Source organism: Vanessa tameamea, chromosome 2, assembly GCF_037043105.1.
Source record: "Vanessa tameamea isolate UH-Manoa-2023 chromosome 2, ilVanTame1 primary haplotype, whole genome shotgun sequence".
In the NCBI taxonomy this organism is placed as follows: Eukaryota; Metazoa; Arthropoda; class Insecta; order Lepidoptera; family Nymphalidae; genus Vanessa; species Vanessa tameamea.
Window position 1 is genome coordinate 1,464,524 of NC_087310.1, and position 19,134 is coordinate 1,483,657.

General features: G+C 32.5%; 6 protein-coding genes across 6 annotated transcripts in view; 3 read left to right on the forward strand and 3 right to left on the reverse strand.

The window, feature by feature from the left end:
- The first annotated feature begins 256 nt into the window (after positions 1 to 256).
- Positions 257 to 1,973, forward strand: LOC113398229 (unconventional prefoldin RPB5 interactor). The gene is made up of 4 exons (XM_026636861.2): positions 257 to 387; positions 460 to 703; positions 771 to 1,374; positions 1,447 to 1,973. The coding sequence occupies exons 1-4, from the start codon at positions 358 to 360 to the stop codon at positions 1,901 to 1,903; spliced, it is 1,335 nt and encodes a 444-aa protein (XP_026492646.2). The 5' UTR covers positions 257 to 357; the 3' UTR covers positions 1,904 to 1,973.
- Positions 528 to 19,134, reverse strand: part of LOC113398262 (uncharacterized) — a 114,529-nt gene continuing 95,922 nt past the window's right edge. Inside the window, exon 8 of the mRNA XM_064216595.1 lies at positions 528 to 539. The gene's annotated coding sequence lies outside the window, so the exon portion shown is untranslated. The remainder of the gene's footprint in view (positions 540 to 19,134) is intronic.
- On the forward strand, positions 2,485 to 5,218 carry LOC113398215 (small ribosomal subunit protein mS29). The gene is made up of 8 exons (XM_026636837.2): positions 2,485 to 2,696; positions 2,833 to 3,046; positions 3,225 to 3,317; positions 3,673 to 3,818; positions 4,002 to 4,162; positions 4,522 to 4,663; positions 4,746 to 4,838; positions 4,972 to 5,218. Exons 1-8 carry the CDS (start codon positions 2,619 to 2,621, stop codon positions 5,158 to 5,160), a joined length of 1,116 nt encoding a protein of 371 aa, XP_026492622.2. The 5' UTR covers positions 2,485 to 2,618; the 3' UTR covers positions 5,161 to 5,218.
- On the reverse strand, positions 5,465 to 6,107 carry LOC113398216 (ATP synthase subunit g, mitochondrial). Its single transcript, XM_026636839.2, has 2 exons — positions 5,946 to 6,107; positions 5,465 to 5,787 (listed from the first exon to the last, which is right to left on the reverse strand). Exons 1-2 carry the CDS (start codon positions 5,983 to 5,985, stop codon positions 5,528 to 5,530), a joined length of 300 nt encoding a protein of 99 aa, XP_026492624.1. The 5' UTR covers positions 5,986 to 6,107; the 3' UTR covers positions 5,465 to 5,527.
- On the forward strand, positions 6,360 to 11,666 carry LOC113398252 (dolichyl-diphosphooligosaccharide--protein glycosyltransferase subunit 2). Its single transcript, XM_026636903.2, has 10 exons — positions 6,360 to 6,567; positions 6,855 to 7,036; positions 7,121 to 7,389; positions 8,253 to 8,414; positions 8,800 to 8,947; positions 9,116 to 9,552; positions 9,772 to 9,919; positions 10,042 to 10,186; positions 11,042 to 11,281; positions 11,436 to 11,666. The coding sequence occupies exons 1-10, from the start codon at positions 6,555 to 6,557 to the stop codon at positions 11,576 to 11,578; spliced, it is 1,887 nt and encodes a 628-aa protein (XP_026492688.1). The 5' UTR covers positions 6,360 to 6,554; the 3' UTR covers positions 11,579 to 11,666.
- On the reverse strand, positions 14,297 to 16,822 carry LOC113398257 (ribonucleoside-diphosphate reductase subunit M2). Its single transcript, XM_026636912.2, has 6 exons — positions 16,628 to 16,822; positions 16,318 to 16,545; positions 15,893 to 16,128; positions 15,374 to 15,602; positions 14,957 to 15,175; positions 14,297 to 14,824 (listed from the first exon to the last, which is right to left on the reverse strand). Exons 1-6 carry the CDS (start codon positions 16,685 to 16,687, stop codon positions 14,672 to 14,674), a joined length of 1,125 nt encoding a protein of 374 aa, XP_026492697.1. The 5' UTR covers positions 16,688 to 16,822; the 3' UTR covers positions 14,297 to 14,671.

Consider the following 19,134-nt stretch of genomic DNA (forward strand, 5'->3'; position numbering starts at 1 on the left):
TAGTATGTTTAAAAATTTTAAGTATTGATTAATTGAAATTATATAATTTAGACAAAAAATAATACTTTTGTAAAGGTAAATTAAAAAAAATACAATTTTTTTGAAATAGTTACACGTAATATTTACTTCTCGGTCTTTATATAACTTTAGTCACAATTAATGATAATCTAAAACTACAGAATTTCCCAACTGAAACTTAAATGTCAATTTATCATTCAACTGTCAACATAGTCGAGTCGTCAAAATCATCTGTTTTATGTCTAGTTTTAAATTGTAAGGGTTTTTTTATTCTTTGTGTTGTTCATATTTGTTTTGTTTCAAATTTAACGTGTATGTAAAGTTATATTCTTTATCGAAATGAATATTCTCAGAGATATTTATAGAAAAGTAAGTAAAATGTAACTAAAAGCAAATTTAAACTTAAAAATCTCTATTACATCAAAAATTTTAAATTTACAGAGTTTACTTGAAAATGAGAAGAACATTCAGTTTTGGGAAGACTATTTACAGAATCTGAATAACCTAGATTTCACTGTATATTGTGAAAAATTAAAAGTACCAATTTTAGTTCCTATAGGACACAAGATATTATTTCGAGGAGATCTGAAACACACCAATGAAGTAACTGTAGCACTCGGCGCTGACTACTTCACGAAATGTTCCATTAAACAGGCTGAGATTTTGAGACAACATAGAATTAAAGGTTACGTTTTAAGCATTTTTATTTAGATGATCTAGAATATTATTTTAAGAATTATTTATTTCAACAGATGCAAAATCTAAACTTGAAGAGTACTATAAAGAAAAAGGATACCTTGAAAGGCAAGTCTCATTTGGTGAAGAAAATCTTTATGAGAATTCTGGTCAAAATTTAATTGAGGTATGCAGTGAGGAAGAGGACATGGCGTGGAGGAAACATCACAAAGAGAAAGTGAAACAATACAAACAGCGTAACAGCAAAACACACGAAGATTCAAATAATCAAATGACTGATGAGGAGCTGTGGTTAAGATTAGAAGAACTTGAACTTCAGGAAGAACTAGAAAATGAATTAGACCATACAACCAAACATGATAGTAGTATTGATGAAAGTGAAGAAAACAGTTATGATTCTTTTATTATAAAAGAAGATGACATTAGTAATATTGAAACAGAGAAACAAGAACAACAAGAAGCGCATATTACTCATAATATTCCCAAACAGACGTCCAAAATAGATTTGTTAGAGCAAGTTATAGATAGACAAAAAATGTTGGAAATTAAATTAACTGAAATAAAAAATAGGCAACGGATTCAAAGTAAAACCGAAAATGATTTATTATCTAGATTAGATGAAATAGAACAACTCGATGAGCTGGAAGATGAAATGGAGAGGTATATTGCTTTTAGTGAAATTCAAATAATATCTAAGGATGAAACAAGACAATAATTTAATTTCCTTTTTAGGTTGGATGATATTTTAGAAGAAAGCAGTGATGATGATAGTAAACATGGTGAGGAGTCAAACAGGATTAAAAAAAGCATTACATTTGCTGATGAAGAAGACAATGACACAATAGACATCAATTTTAAGCATTCTGACTTTGAATCATCTAAAGACTCCTATGATCCAAAGAAAGGTATCACAAAACCTAGCGATATATATGATGCCTTCCCAAATCTATTTACTAATGCAACAACATCAATTTTAAGGAAATCCAAATATGATAATGTTAATATCCAAAATGACAATTTAATTTGTACTGAGATGCAAAATAAAACCCATTCAGTTAAAAAAATTGAAAAAAAGACAATTTGTATCAACGATGTTATAGAAAAAACTGATCAGAAACAAAATAAGGTAGATAGTGAAGACAGACCAAAAAGTCTTTTCAAAAAAAGAAGGCAGCAACAAAAATTATAAATATTTTTTGTTTATTAATACTACAGAACGTGAATATTTTTATTAATTAAATGTTCATTTTGGCTACAGATTGTTTTTATTTTTTGTACATAATTAAAGGTTTCTTCATAATCGTTTCATATTAAAATATATATTTTGATTATGAATCCCTATTTCCCTTTGTGTATGCTACTTAAGACCGATATTATCGATGTAATTCGCCTTTATTTGAATTTTCTTATGTTGTGTAGAAGGTTCTTGCGGAAATTAATAAATATATATTATATATGATTCTTCAAATAAATGTTTTTTTGTGATTCATTAGTAGTTACAATGTAACTAAAACAAAATCACTATATTTTAATTGAAACAATGATCAAAACATGGTGATCACACTATACAAATTCAGGTAACGAATACTAACTATATGAAGTTATTTTATTAAAATATGCTTGAGTGTTGGCATTATGTTTATCTTTCAATACATATTTCGTAAAAAAAAGTAATATTGACGTATCTATAGTCTATATAATATTTTTGCCTTTTCAGAAAGTATAGTGGAGAGATAACAATTTTATGACATTGACAGCTCTTATTATTGTTTCTATTTTCTATGGTTAAAAGTTGTATTTGACTATTTGAATTGTAGGTTATTATTCAGAAATATTGATTTACCTCTTTCGATTGTATTATTAATATATAAGCTTAATTTTTATTGAGCATCAAGTAAAAAACAATGCTATCTCGTAATTTAAGATTTTTGTCGCGGCGGTATTCTCAGGGGGTTACCTTTAGAACAACAGAAACTTCACCTGTAAGTGATATTTTTCAAATAATTATGTTGAATTGTATTGTTATAAAAAAAATATTATAATATCTCTGGTATAATAGCATAAGAGAATTACATCTAAAATTTAAATTCAAGCTTCATATTATTATTATTTTTTTAGTCTCAACAAAACGAAAATCAAATAGGATTGTTTTATACAGTGAACAATGATGTGTGTAAGCAATTGTTTGGCCACGGCGGACTTCCAAAAAGCTACATGAAGCAGACTAAGACTTTCACAGAAACGTCCCTGATGGTTCGTCTTCCTGCTCTGGATATTATTAACTGTATTAAAGCAACAGATTTTGACAAACCAGTTATTCGGTATATGTTATGTATCCTTTTTAATATTATCTCAAAACTGAAAATTTTAATAGGTCTGCAAGTAAATTGCCAACCAAAACAAAATAAAAACAATGTTTCAAATTTACCTACTACTAATAAAAATACTGTTAAAAAACTATTCTGATAATATTATTGTAGTTATTAAATAATAACCCTTAGCAATATCAGATGGTGAGATAGGTGCTGGAAAGTCACTGACTTTGGCCCACCTACTCCATTATGCTTATGAAGATGGATATCTCATAGTCCATGTTCCTTGGGGTAAGTAGAATATTACATATTTGTAAAACAAAGTTAAATTTGCTGGCATAACTTTTGCAATGAAACAAATCCTTTATTCTATTTTTTAATCTATACAAGGGATAAGCAGACTGTTTATACTGTGCAACGTTAGCAACTTTAATAAAGAACCAGTAAATATCATTAATCTTATTACTATTAATAGTAAAAAAATATTTTGGTATAATTATCATAAATGATAAATTAAATGTAATATAATATATTTCATTTTCTAATTGTTTTTTTTTTTAAATTGTAGCAGGTTATTTTGTATGATGCTTGTTTATCCATGTTTTTAAAAATAACAATTGATAAAAAATATGTCTAAATTTGGCAGTATCTGAATGGTTACGACGTGTCCCACGCCACAAAGAGATGTCTAATTCACCAACTCATGAAGGCCTTGTTGACTTACCTCTTGATGGTGCAGCATGGCTACTCCACTTTAAGATGCAAAACCAAGTTCTTCTAAAGAAGGGTAATGTAAGTGAAGATCAATTATAAAAATTTTCATAGATTCAACTATTTTATTTAAGTTAAATAATTATGGTGAGTCCCAGTGGTTAGATTGCTACATTAGTTACCATTGTTTATACAAGGTTATCATATGGTTCATAACACTTAATTTCGATATTTGTGTAAAAATGTTTATTTTTTCTTCTACAGTTAAAAATTTCAAAAGAGTATGTATGGAGCAAACGCGAGCAGACTCCCGAAGGTGCGCCATTAGCAGAGCTAATTGAGCATGGGATTACACGTGTGAAATACGCCTGTGACGTCATTGACGCGCTCATTAGCGAAATTAAAATTTTATCAAATAGTAAACAGTGAGAAACAACTTTATTAATTATTTTCACCTTTTCTAGCTTATGAGGATAATGTAACCCGTAATCCTGTATTCAAATCTCCAGTTAAGCCAAGTCCAAAAAGTTGTTGGAATCTTTGGTTAAGATAGTCTCAGTAGTAGCTTGTAATTTGGATTAGGGTTAAACACTGTCATGCCTTCGAGTGGTGTTGTTAGTTCTGATGTCCATAAAGGTCATTATGGAGATGGTTAATAAATTTTAAATAAATTTTAATCAATTTTCCAATATTAATATATTGTCATAAAAAATAATGTAGTGGATATGAATACATAAAAATAAATATTTACTTAATATGTTGACCACCCACCTTTATGTTTCAGATGCAAAACATTTGTAGCTATAGATGGTTTTAACACATTTTTCTATCCGCTCACGAGGCTCAGCACGCCAACTAAGAAAAAAGTTACTCCTGAAGAAGTCACTCTAACAAAGTCATTTATGGAACTTACGAAAAATGATTGGGTTAGTTTTCAATTTAAGTTTAAATTAGTCAACATATTGTTACCAAATAGGCAAATAGATGTTATACCTGCTTTTTTTGTAGGTAAATGGTGTTATCATTCTTACAGCCGACCAATTAGGAGTGTCACAGGATCACCAGGAGAGTCATTTGCCTAAATATCTACTTTACAAAAAGGTTCTAATTTAATTTAGTTCTTTGAAATATTTTTAAAGGAGACAAAATACATACTCAGATGTTATTTATTTTAACAAACTGCTATTAATTAACGAAAAATGCATCATTAACAAATTACATTCAATTATTTCAGGGATTTGAACACATAGATCCCTTTGTTCCCGTAGAAGTTGGGAGATACAGTGAACGGGAATTTATGAGCTGTGCTAGTTATTATAGAGACAGGCTTTGGTTGCGAGGCCCTCGTGAAACAGAAGGTGAACTTAAGCTCGCTAGTGCCTGCAATCCTTATAAGTTTATGGAACTATGTGCACCTTTATAAAAAATATATATTTTATGTTGTAAATGTAGGCATTAGTATTAAATATGTTTGGTTACTACTTCATTTTATTTCATTTCAAATTCCCTTAATATTTAAGGAATATTATGATATAACATGCTCTAATACCTTTATGAGACAAAGAATAATCAAATATTAAAAAATAATAATAAATAATAAAATTTTACTTTGTTTTACCTGTATACTTATTTTTAGTTTTAATTAAGTAAACCTTAAAAATGGTTTTACTACTAGTGTGGATGAAAATGATGGGACATGCTGTAAAAGCAGCTACAATAAATACATATTTTTCTTTTTAATAATTTAATTTGCCATACATTGTATCTACAGTTGTACACTTAACAAAAACTTAGACTTTATAACCGACAATGTGACGCTTTCCAATACATTCTCCAACATAGAACCAAAACAGCACCTCAAACCCAACTAGGGTATTAAGAGTGGCTTGCTTGACAGTCAGCTGTTTCCATGATCCGTTCTTAGCGCTACTCATCAATTTTCCAATGCCAGCTTTAATCTGAGGGATTTCCCCAAGTTTTGGTGGTGCCAATTCGACTTTTGCGTATTTCATGAAGATGTTAAATTTCGGCCTGAAGTTGGCAATAGCCGCTGAAAATTGATTAATCTTATTTTTAAAAGTATTCAATATACAAAATTTAAAAGTAAAAAATAGGCTGAAATCAATCAGTAAAAATATAACCTATTTCTCCGACATAAATTACATAACTTAAGAAATTTACGAATTTCAAATAATAACAAAAACTTACTGTTAATTAGTACAGGCACTTTAGCGACTGCACCAGCCATGTTGATTAATAGTAATTAATTAAAACAGTTGAATGCAGTTACTCCTCTATTTAAATTTGGAATTGGGAATCGGAAAGCGCAAACTGCAAAGTATGGATTTCTGTCAAATAAAATAGATTAAAAAGATGTCAGTGTCAATACTCAAGGGCAAAATATTATTATATTTATGTACTCTGTGTGAATAGCCGAATGATACTTTTCGCATTTATATATTGAATGTAGAAAGAAACTAGTTAAGAAAAGAATTAATAGTATTAATATTTATAACAATTTACTTTAAATATTATTTTCTTACAAGTTAATCAAACACTACTCATGAAGCTATAGCGGCGTAGGAAGGTACTAGGTACGCGAGGAAAAATAGTATCTGTGATCAGCGATCTTATGGAAGCTTGCAAGTTGCAACATTTTCATGCTACGTCGATCATTTTCTGTCAAAGAGAAACCGGCGTTCAAATATTATGAGTAGATTTATTTTTCACATTACATATACAAATCCCTAAAAAACTTATTTAAATTAAGAGAAACAGAAGCTACTTTGTTTCTTGTAGTTTGTGTTTCTCTTCACAATGTCCCGTTGTTGTGAGTATAATTTTTTTTTTTTTAAATGAAATTCACGCGCTTCGCGTGGCTGTCGTTGTCACTTGTATGTCGTTTTTCTTAATAGATACCACCAAAGTGTGCTCGTTTTATTAATTTGTTCTATATATAATAATAATAATATTTCATAGTATTAATTTAATATTTCTTATGTTGTGATTCTATAACATGGTTATTTTGTTATCGATTTATTAAAGCCACGTCATTCTTACAAGATAGTTATCACCGGCTTCAAAAGGCATATACAATGATTATTAACTCTATTGCAGTTTTACCACTACTGTTGCTAAGTGTGTTAGCTGTTAGCCATGCGATTTTACAAGGAACTGTAGATGTAAAACGACTTCAAAGGATACTTGAAGAGGGTGTGAAAAGTAAAGATATCAGCACACTTTATTATTCCCTTAAAGGTCTTAAGCAACTTAATGCTAAAATACCAGATGTCTGTAATGTAAGTCAAAATATGATTTAAATTAAATAGTATAATAGTAACAATTTATAAAATCAATAAATTTAACAATCAATTATATTTCAGGTCATACAAAATACCAAATATGACTTAAAAAATATTGAACAAATATTCCATTTAACAAATGCAGCAGATTTGTCAGGTTGCCAGAATTCACTTAAGCCTGATGTACTTAGTGCTCCCACACAAGTATTAGATAAAAAAGATGCAACTATACCAGACTTGTATCATGCAGTGTACTCACTGAAGGCTTTAGGAAAAGGCTCAATTTATGATAAAGAAGATAGTCTCAAAAATCTTATTCAATTGTTGAAAAAAGATGATTCCCCAGCCAAGTAAGTAAATTTTCTTAAATCACTACACAGTATAAAACAGAGACTGGTTGTCTGTCACTGTGTATGCTTAGATCTTTAAAACTACAATACAGATTTTGATGCAGTTTTCTTTAATAAATGGAGTGATTCAAGAGCAAAGTTTATTTGTATAATTAATGCATAATATAGTAGAGAAATACTGATAATTTTAGAGGTTTCCAATGTGAGGTCACACATGTACATTGCAAATGCTGGCCGAACCCTATGAGATAGATCAAATTTATGTACTATTTAATTAGGAAAAATCTCATTAGTTACATAGAAACACATCAAGATCTAACAGTACTATTGATGGCTTATTAATTAATGATGATTGTTTAATTACAAAAGATACATCAACATCATTTTCTTACATTTAATATTGTTTGCCAATTTCAAATAAAAGTAAATTATTTAAAAAAATGTATTTTAATGAGTTATCAAAAAGAAAATAAAAATTGTTTCTGTTGACACCTATTGATAACAAAGATATTGTTTTCACACATATATATATATATATATATATATATATATATATGTATATATATATTCACAGCTTATTCTAATAATAAAATTGATATAAAAAATAATTATATAATAAAAAAAAGTGTTTCACATATTAATAAAAGTGTTAATTTTGGTTGTTTTTTCCTGTTTTACTATTTATTTATTTAGGATCTAAATATTAGAAATATTATATAGCACATCACTCTTACAGGCTAACACATCTTCTATATACTATATATATAAACACTTACAATATATATATAACACTTACAAACAAATATTCATTTATATGTTATTTTGAATTAAGTTATTATTAATTAATTGAATTCATATAACAGTTATGGTTACGTGTTTACACTCTGTGAACACATCGGATGTACTGCTTGGACTGCCACTCATGCGGAGAGCGCACTCCTCGCCGCCGACGAGACCGACGGCCGCTCGCTGCACTTTGACGGAGGATTGCCTGTCACCTCACTCGTACTTAGCACTATTATCAGGTAATTATCGGATCTGATTTTTCGATTTGATCAGTTTGTTTCCATGTTTCAGTTATATAAAATATAAAACAATTTGAAACAGCCAAATACTTCTTAATCATTAGATTTTTTGAACCTCAAAGCTATCTTTACTCTTGATAGACGATTATAGTCTAGCGGGAAGAAGTCCGGGCTGGATAGGCTAGTTCAATGATTCAAAGTTGCAGTCGTGTACGGCAACCTTCGCAATATTCTGGTTCTCTCGTTATGTTAAATTATGTCATATCGACCCTCTCACTCGACGGAGAAAATTGCGCAGAAACTGGAGAAAGATTCTAAAGAGTTGTTGTTGCCCGGTCGAGCCATAAGATCTGCAAATGAGTACGAGTTTCGCCTGTCGTTGCAGAACCTACAAGTCGCTGGGCAAGCCGTCCCCGCTGTCGACGGAGCAGCGCTACAAGTTCGGCGCGTACGTGCTGTCGCGGCGCTCCGTGACGTCACCGCGCGGCGCCGCGCTGCTGCTGGACGCGGCCGCCGCGCTCGCCGCCGACCAGGTGCGCCGGCTCTATTACTTCCAGTGATTCTTGATATATTCATATATTCATCTGAAACATTCCTTATTTGGAGTTTATTATAATAGTTGATTTCTAGAAGTTAACAAGAAACTTAGAGGTGAGTTTTACAGAAATAACCCTAACACAAAATTATTTAAATCGTTACAGCCAACTCCGATCAGCATTGTTTTTAAAGACAAGAAATTCATCACTTCGGACTCGGACTCGATCGAATTCTCTGTCACCGATCTGATCGGTAGACCGATCCCCAACCTCAAACCCGATGAAGTGATCGCTCAGTCGGGTACCAGACTGGCAGACGACGTAGTGGTCCTGTCGAAACAGCCGTTAACACAAAAATCAAATGAACCGACAACTTTCATACTTAACCTAAGTAAAATAAAGTCTCAACATGGTCTGTATAAGATCTCGCTCAGTGCTGGTACGAAATCGGCTAACTTCAACATCGCTGTGCTGGGTGAAATTCAAGTATCGAGCATCGAGGTTGGAATTGGTGACGTCGATGGAACGACAAGTCCCAAAGTAACAACTGTTACATATCCCAATAAGTTGACAGAGAAATTACAAGCTGATCACTTGCAAAAGTTAGTATATATTTCTATTTTTGAGTGATTATTAAAGATAATGCGAGTATTAAAGATTCTATTAAATAACTTTTATTTAGGATTACAATATTGGATACATTCCCTTAATTTTGTATTATACAACTTTCAATAGAAAGGGTACTCAGTGCACTTGGTCGGTGGTTGTCGAATCGAGACTATTATGTATTGAATAGAGTAAATAAATGTAATTTGTACCAGGGTGACCCTGAAGTTCACGGTGCGCGACAAGTGGAACAAGCCGGTGGTGGTGCAGCAGGCCTTCGTGCGCATCGCGCCCGCCAACGCGCCGCACGAGGCCATCTACGTGGCCGAGCCCGACGCCGCCGGCACCTACAAGGTGGAGCTGGTGAGTTGTCGTACAAACTTTACAAATATACTTATATCTTAACACATACCCGCTCCGTCCCCTGCACCTTTACAAAACGCTAAAACGTCACAGATAAAGATTATGCTTCTTTGGTACCGCAGAACGTGGGCGCGATGTCGGCACACTTGCAGCACAGCGGCGGCGCGCACGAGCTCAGCGTGCTGCTCGGCGACAGCGCCGTGGCCGCGCCGCTCGCCTGGACGCTCGGCGACCTCGTGCTCAACTTCGCCCGCGACAACGCAGTCGGTGCGTACGCGCATGTGCATCACGACATAACGCGAACCCTCCCGTCGTTCCACTTCCCATCTCCTCCAGTTTTCCGGAAACATTCCTGCTGAATAATAAGCGAGGGGATAGAAATCTCGACCGATAATACTACAGCATGAGGCGATCTGGATGGCATCCTCCTTTGCAGGCTTAAGGCTGCGTGCGAAATCACCACCTCACATGCCAACAGCCTGAGTACATATTATACTTGAAAAGTAAGGAATATATCTCAGCCGAGTGGGCTCAGACCTCCCAAAAGAGAAGTTTGATTATGGTATTCTAACCATCCATCGAGCTGAGATGGCTCAGTGGTTAGAACGCGTGCATCTTAACCGATGATTTCGGGTTCAAACCCAGATAGGCACCACTGAATTTTCATATGCTTAATTTGTGTTTATAATTCATCTCGTGTTCGGCGGTGAAGGAAAACATCGTGAGAAAACCTACATGTGTCTAATTTCAATGAAATTCTGCCATATGTGTATTCCGCCAACCCTTATTGGAGCAGCGTAGTGGAATATGCTCCAAACCTTCTCCTCAAAGGAAGAGGAGGCCTTCAGCCCAGCAGTGGGAAATTTACAGGCTACTAATGCTAAAAATAAAAACCCATATCCATGGCTCGCAGTCTTGTCTGTTAATAAGAGAAGTATCAAAAGCTGCTTGTGTAGTACCATAATGGTTTCCGTCGCTATAGCCGCAAGAACTTCCAAGTGTAACTACACCCAAAGGTGCACCACGATTCACCAGAACAGAATATGTCAAACATGCTGGGACACAATGTATCTACTATACATTAAGTAACTACAACTAATCTTAGGGTCGGTATATATACAGGAGAACCAGTGAAGACAACGAAGAGCCCGTACCGCGGGCCGCTGCCCGAGATCGCGCACGAGTTCCGCTCGGCGGAGGCGCGCCCGTCGCGCTTGGTGTCGGACGTGTTCGCGCTGGCGTGCGGCGCGCCGCTGCTGCTGCTGCTGCTGCTGTGGGCGCGGCTCGGCCTTAACTTCTCGCTGTTCCCGCCGCTGCCGCTGCCCGCCCTCACCGCGCTGCTGTTCCACATTGCGCTCGGTGGTATGTAACTCGTAACCGTAGGCATTGTAAATTGAAACAAGAACTAGATATCAGCGACATTCATGAATAAAAATACATTCGATTAATACGTATATTCAATTATTTTTTTACTATCATTTTCCACTAGTATTTATTATTGTCAATCGGTGCGCAGGTTCCTTGGCACTGTACGGCATGCTGTGGCTGCAGCTGACGATGTTCGAGACGCTACGGTACTTGTTGCCGCTGGGTGCAGTCACGTTCCTGTCCGGTCACCGGTTGCTACGTGGTCTCGTTCGGGACAAGGCCTCGCGCTAGTACTCTAATAATTTAGCAATAAATTATACCTTTAATTTTAGTTGTTTGTATTTTGTACAAATAAATGTCACACAAAATATAGGTTATAGTGGCGCTATTTATTTCAATTGGCAATAAATGATGGTCCCAAAAGATTGATGCCTTAATAATTCTTTACATCCTTCATGAGAGTACTTCCTAATATAAATTGAAATAAAAAAAATATATCTCAATTTGCTTTTATGAATCACTGTTTGCTGTGTACCCCATAGTAAATCCCATTAGAAAATACTGTAATGTTGGTGTTTTACTTAAAAACAGTCGTTTAAACACCGATTTCTATATTTTTCAAATCAAAATGAATTTCATCCCCCATTTGACGGGGGTTAAAATTTTAAAAAGACCATTTTAGAGCTTTCCTACGTTCTAATAATAAGTTCCTGTGCAAAATTCTCTGTCTCTATATAATCTCTCTATATGCTTGTCAGTTATTTTAAAATTTCATTACCGCTTAATGAAAATAATCTACAACATCGGAACTAAATAAAAATAATTACCGCATTGCTGCAAATTAAAATTACTAGCTTATGATGTCATAATAATAAAACCGTAATCATTTTATGATTTGAATATTATAAATACACAATAAGTTTAAAGTTATTAACATATTTTATTTCAATCAGAATAGGCAAGCCCATGAAAATTTAACATAATATACATACCTACACCGCATTTAAATTTGCGCGCAAGTAAACTGTTATACGAATATTATGTAAACAATACCACTATATAGATAACGCTTTACGAACAAAAACACGAGTCATATATGGCGACTGCGAGCGACTGACTCTACCATAAAATAGAGAAAACGATGTAAAGGCTTAATAATTTCAACCTAATCTATGCCTTCTTCCCAAGCATTTATTGCTTTATTATTGTACGGCTCAGATTGTATTAAGTCACTTGCGACCTTACACCATGAATAACAGAAACAAATGTACAGCATTTTTATATTATATCTAGATATTAATACTTGACTGATCTAAACATAGTGGTACGGAGTCTCGCTTAGACTTTTTTTTCTTTTCGTAAGAATAATTTCAATAATTTATGCTAATGCTTAACAATTATTGTATAACTATATAACTGCTGCTGCTTTACCCGCGCGAAATTTCACAAACTTCCAACTCCGTTTTACCTCATTAGGGTTGAAGTGTTATAAAATCCATTCTAAACGGATGTCTTCTTTCTATAAGAAACCTACCTGCTAATTTTCAACTTTGTAGGTGTTATAGTTTTTGATTTTTCGTGACTTTCCGAAAAACACGAAATATATATATACAGATTATACCTGACTTATCTGACTATATTATACCAGGTTGGGTAAAATTGGTAAGATCTTTTACATACTTTTATAATATCGCCTAACGATGTAAATAGTCGCAGGATCGATCTTGCTGTCGTAGAGTGGATGAAGTGCAGTGTATTGTATAGATGACAAACTAAACCAATGAAAGCCGCGTGATTTCGACGCTATAGGCAGGTTCGTCGTTTAATCGAGTGTTATGACATGGAGTCTACACTGTGAACGTTTTTTCTGTAAATATTTATAATACATAAAAATACCCTGACTGAAGGCAAATACATTTCTTCTTGGGTAAACTTAGCATTTAATTACCCGAAAGTATATAATAATATAATTTTAAAAAAAGAATATTTAATTTTTCGATAGTATAGTTGTTTATACAGTTTTCGATCAGACACTGAGATATTGCGGCACGTAAACACCTTGGCTCAATCGAAAGTAAACCAAATTAGAATAAGACCCCACTTTGAAGTGAGGTGTTATTTGTTGCTACCGTTTTTGAGACTGCGACGCGTTATCTATTGTTGATCGAAGGTAAACAACCAGTTTAAGCCATTATTTCACTTCTCGCAAATTGCCATTAAGCTCGACGTTCTTGACGTCCGTGTAGGTATTTGGCCACAAGAGCAAATCGGAGAAATGATAAAACAGAATATGATTAGAATTTGATTTTAACTAGAAACATTTTTACAATATTGATCACCACCGCCCATTGATATTGGTGCTGTAAAAAATATAAACCATTCCTTAGGTCACTAATGCGCCACTAACCTTGGGAACTCCCAATGCACCAGCATTGTACCAGACACAATGTGCCTGTAGTTACACATACATACTCACCTTTCAAGCCGGAACTAAGTGTTGCTGTTGGCCGGTTGAATATTCGATGAGTGTATGGTAACCTCGACGGCCTTGGACAAAGCCCTTCCAAGTCAGTGTCAGTTTTTTCCAAGAATTTTATACAAAAAACTAAAAAGGTGAGGGGAATCGCGAACACGCTGTGCAATTGCGTTACTAATTGTAAATTATTTCAAGTAAAGGTGGATATGGCTAATTCCACTGTCAGTAATTTTATATATGAATATGATTATTTAAATTGTACTGAATTATATCCAGTCAAGTTTATTTTATCTGCAAAATTAATGATAATGAACTTAGTGTTTTTAACAATATCTATGATGGTTAAACAACTCAAAACAAATAAATCTCTAACTTAAAAATAATATCTTGGATATTATGAGTAAAATTATGGTTAAATAATTAATAATAATTTGGTCAGTTTTGTTTCTAAATTGTTCAATAAGAATTCATATATTGTTTTCATATTATTTTAAAATCAAAATTTGTGAAATAATTAAAAACTAAATTAATAATATAATTAAAATGATTTATTGAAAATAGAAAATTACATTATATCACAAATTATCTAAATATAATCAATCTATTACAATTAGTATGTTTCACTAACTTCCACAATTGTTAATGAATTGATATATTTATTACATCCTAAATTTATGTACTACTTACATTAATATTAAAAAAATTATATTATCTTATTTACTTAATCTAATATTAGGTACATCAATTTCTCAGTAAGTATGAAAGTCACGTTGACATAAATCCAATCAATGTAAAATTAATTGTTCTTATTAATGTTGGAATGAACATCAAAGGGGCTAAGTCAAACTAATTTAACTGGTATATTTAATACTGTGCAAGTCATTAATATCATAATCACTTGGAAAGACTTAAAACTCTGCATCCAAAGTAAATACATTGTCATTAGGGTTAGCCATCACTCCCCATTTTTGGTATTCGCCAACTTTTTTCTCAAAGAAGTTTGTTTTCCCCTCCAGGGAGATGAGATTCATGAAGTCAAATGGATTCTTAGTATTGTAATACTGTAAAATAAACAAGAAATATGAAGTAACAATATAAACTAATAACTTGTATGTTATATGCTATACATTTTTTAGTTTAATATTGTAAAGTGGTTCTTTCTTCACAAATAAAACACTCATTTTGTAACTTACCTTTTCACCTATCAACTCAACAAGCAGCCGATCAGCTACAAACTCAATATAGTTTGACATGAGTTCACAATTCATGCCCAGAAGTCGGACAGGCAAGGCATCAGTCAAGAACTCCTGCTCAATAACTACTGCATCCTTAATAACATTTAATACACATTCTTTGCTAGGTTTCTGTACTAAATGCTTGAACATTAAACATGCAAAGTCTGTGTGGAGACCCTGCAAGCAATTTTTTATAGTACTATTAGATAAGATATAAACAGATAGTGGAAAAATTTACCATAATTCATGTAAGTGACTCAAGTTGCACATTTCCATATATTAACATACAGAATTTCCTTTGAATTTCGAATTTGATACTGATATAAAAAACTAAACTGTTTTAATACTTGATGCAAAACAATTTCTCTAACATACCTCATCCCGAGAAATAAGTTCATTACTGAAGGTCAATCCTGGCATAAGTCCACGTTTCTTAAGCCAGAATATAGATGCAAAGCTTCCAGAGAAAAATATGCCTTCGACTGCAGCAAATGCTATAATACGTTCACCGAAAGTGGCTGTTTTACTTGCAATCCATTGTAGAGCCCAATCAGCCTTCTTCTTCACACAGGGTAATGTCTCAATTGCATTGAATAGGAAGTCCCTGGATTGCATAGACACATTTTTTTTTTAAATATGAAGATATTTGTACTATAATGATAAATGTTTTTTTGGAGATTGAAGAATGTATATTATATTAGTTAATATGTTATGTTATTGCAACTTATGTTTTTGTTTACTAAATGGTGTAACTAGTATAATATTATAGTATTATTTTATCAAAGGTCAAATGAAAATCATTTCATTTTTTGGTGTCTAAAGCTATTCATTAATATTATATTGCTTAGATTAGATCTTTATTTACTGATAACAACTATAACAATAACTATTTACCTTTCCTTGGGATCTCTGATGTAAGTTTCAATTAGAAGTGAGTACATCTCAGAATGGACATTTTCCATGGCAATCTGAAATCCGTAAAAGAATCTCGCTTCAGGCACCTGCACCTCCTGAGAGAAGCGTTCCACAAGATTCTCATTCACTATCCCATCTGATGCAGCAAAGAAAGCTAGCACATGTTTAATAAAATGTCTTTCGCAGTCTTTCAAGCTCTCCCAATCACTCAGGTCCTGTTTAAGAAATGGTATGTCAAGTAAAGTTAATCATTTATTAATTCATTTACATTGAACAATAAGTTACGAAATGTTGCGCAAACGTTATTTTTTTAGTAATATTAAAATTTAAATATAAGATCAAGAAAGTAATTTAAATTTGATAGTTATGTATCACAAAGCTATAAATTTATTTAATAATAAAACCTTAGACAGGTCAACTTCTTCGACAGTCCAGAAAGATGCTTCTGCTTTTTTATACATTTGCCAAATATCGGGATACTGGATTGGAAATATAACAAAGCGGCGAGGATTTTCTTTCAATAGTGGTTCAAGCTGGGGGTCAAATGTCTGTACTTTAAGTTCTTTCTCGATTTCCATCTTTTCAACTTTTTCGGGTCCATTTCGCGGGGAGAGAACATTTTTAGTAGGAGACTGTAAAATAAAGACAAAATTCATGAATGTATTCATTTATGTATTCATGAATTGATAAATAACTAATAACCGACTTACTAACCTTTAGGTTCACATTGCTCATGCCATTGCGAAGATTTTCCTTATCGTTTAAAAAAGACATTTTAAACAAATAAACACGACTAAACTTAATATTAAAGTTAAAATAAACAGTCAATATTTATACAAAACTTATTACTTGCGAAGCAGAAAAATTTATGAGTAAATTATCAATGGAACAATCTACTTTAATGGAGCAAGCAAGTATTTCACAGCTGACAGCACTTCGTTTTTGGCGGGAAACGGAATACGTTCATTAACCACTTCATAGCTAAGTGTGAGATACAAATTCATATTGTATTTATCGAAGTAAATACCAAATAATGTGAAATCGTACTATTGCTGTGAACTGTGCTTATGTAAAATGTGTGATTAGTTTATAAATTTTAAATAATTTCCTTATAATTATGGAGTGAAGTTAAGCTTTTGAAAACATGAATTAAAAATTTAGTTTCAGAACAAACCTTTCAATGTCTAATTTGACCAATCAAAAATTTAGTTGAATAATCAAGAGAACTGCTTTGTTAATTTCAGAACTATTTTTAATGTTATGTAGTTATAATATAAGAAAATGTGTAAAATACAATACCGAATATAAAAAAGCAGCTCCTAAAATATAGTTTGTTCGGTTTATAGATCAAGAAAGTTTTCCCGCGATATCTATCCTAAATTTTAACGATTTTAATTGGTTAATCTTTCAACCAATAAACGTGCAAGGTTTTATTTCATGAACTAAATTGTAATTGTCAGATATTGATGTTCATTTCTGTCAATTAATAATAATATAATGTTACGATATTGTAATAAATTGGTGTTCGTTTATCTTAATCAAAATGTTTTTTGTATATAAAAAATACACTATTCTAGCGGCAAGATACGATGGCCGTTTTGACACATTAAAAAAGTGATGTGAAATGTAAATTTATTATCGATATAATATATTCAAATCTTTGTTTTTTTGCAAGTAATTTAATTCAAGTTTTTGTTGCAAGTAGCATCTGATTAAAAAGGTTTAAAAAATATATATAAAATAAGTTTAAGTAATATATTCGAACGAAATCAATTTAAATCAAAAATTGTAATTAGAATGAATAACTTTATAATCATACAAGAAATAAATTGATACAAAAAAAGAAACCAAAAACACTAGTGGCTATATTTAATCGGAGTCGTCCATACTGCTGCTTTCACTCTCACTGCTATCGTCACTCACATTAATTATAAGTTCATTTTCTAAAATATTATCTATTTTCACATTTATTTCATAATCGTCCTTTATTAATTTAATAGTTCTATTTATAACCTTTTCCCATTCTTCTTTAGTCACACGTTCACAAGCTTTTTCTAAAATTTTTAGCATTTTTGTTGTGGTAAATGGGGGTTCTGTATTCTGAGGTCGAGTGTGAGAGTGTGACGTACACGTTTACGCAAAAAAAAAAAAAGTTATCTTCGCGGTACCCTAATATTTGTAGTTTAGAAATCACATTCGATAAATTTTATGACTAACTGCACGTCACTATTGACAATAAAGAACAACAATTTGCTCCTTTGATGTAATTATTTATTAAATACGAAACTTCATGAGCGGGCAAACGTCAAAACGGCCATCATAGCGTGCCGCTACTATAAAAACAAATAAATATTTTAAACAAAATCATAAGAAATATCTAAGTCTTTTTTATAAAATAGTCACTTTTTAAGCAGATTTACGATGCATAGGAAAAATCACACAATGCTGCTGGTGTGTTTTGCGATTTGTCTAAAGCATTTAATTGTTTAGAACACAAAACGCCTTTTTATAAGCTAAAGTATAATGGTATTAAAGGCAAAGCTCTTGATCTCATTGCTTCATACTTAAGTCAAAGAGTTCAACAAATTCAACAAGTCATTAAAGGAATAAAGTCTTTCGCGATATAAATGGGTGTTCAACGAGGACCCATTTTGGGTCTTTTTCTATTTTTAGTGTATATAAATGACCTACCTTTCTATGTTAAAAATGACCTTTAAGTAACCAATGCTTTAGTATATTTAGGAAACTTCAGTGGGATACTGGCTTAACGTCCGTGACAGGAAGACTCAGCTCCACAGCCTCCACAGTATACGCAGTTAGAAAAGTTAGACAAGGAATTGATATTGATGCTGCTCGACTAGTATATTATGGTTTTTCCATAGTCTTATGGTTTATTATTGGGGTAACGTTATAGATATTAAATTTGTTTTTATTTTACAAAAGAGTGCTCTCCGGGCTATTTATAACCTTCCTCCCTCCCTTAGAGATATTATAACAAGACTGGAGTACATACAGTTGCAATTCATCAATAGTTAGTTACCATGTATTCATACCATTTTGATTGAATCACTGATAATATAAACACGAAAAGTAAGAATAAGCTTATAACGTCATTTTATTTTCAATTGCCAATATATTTTCGACCCCGAAGTCCTTCCTATGGTAATGTTTTTAGCTTTAAGTATTCATATATTATTAAAAACTTTAAAAAAAAAAAACAA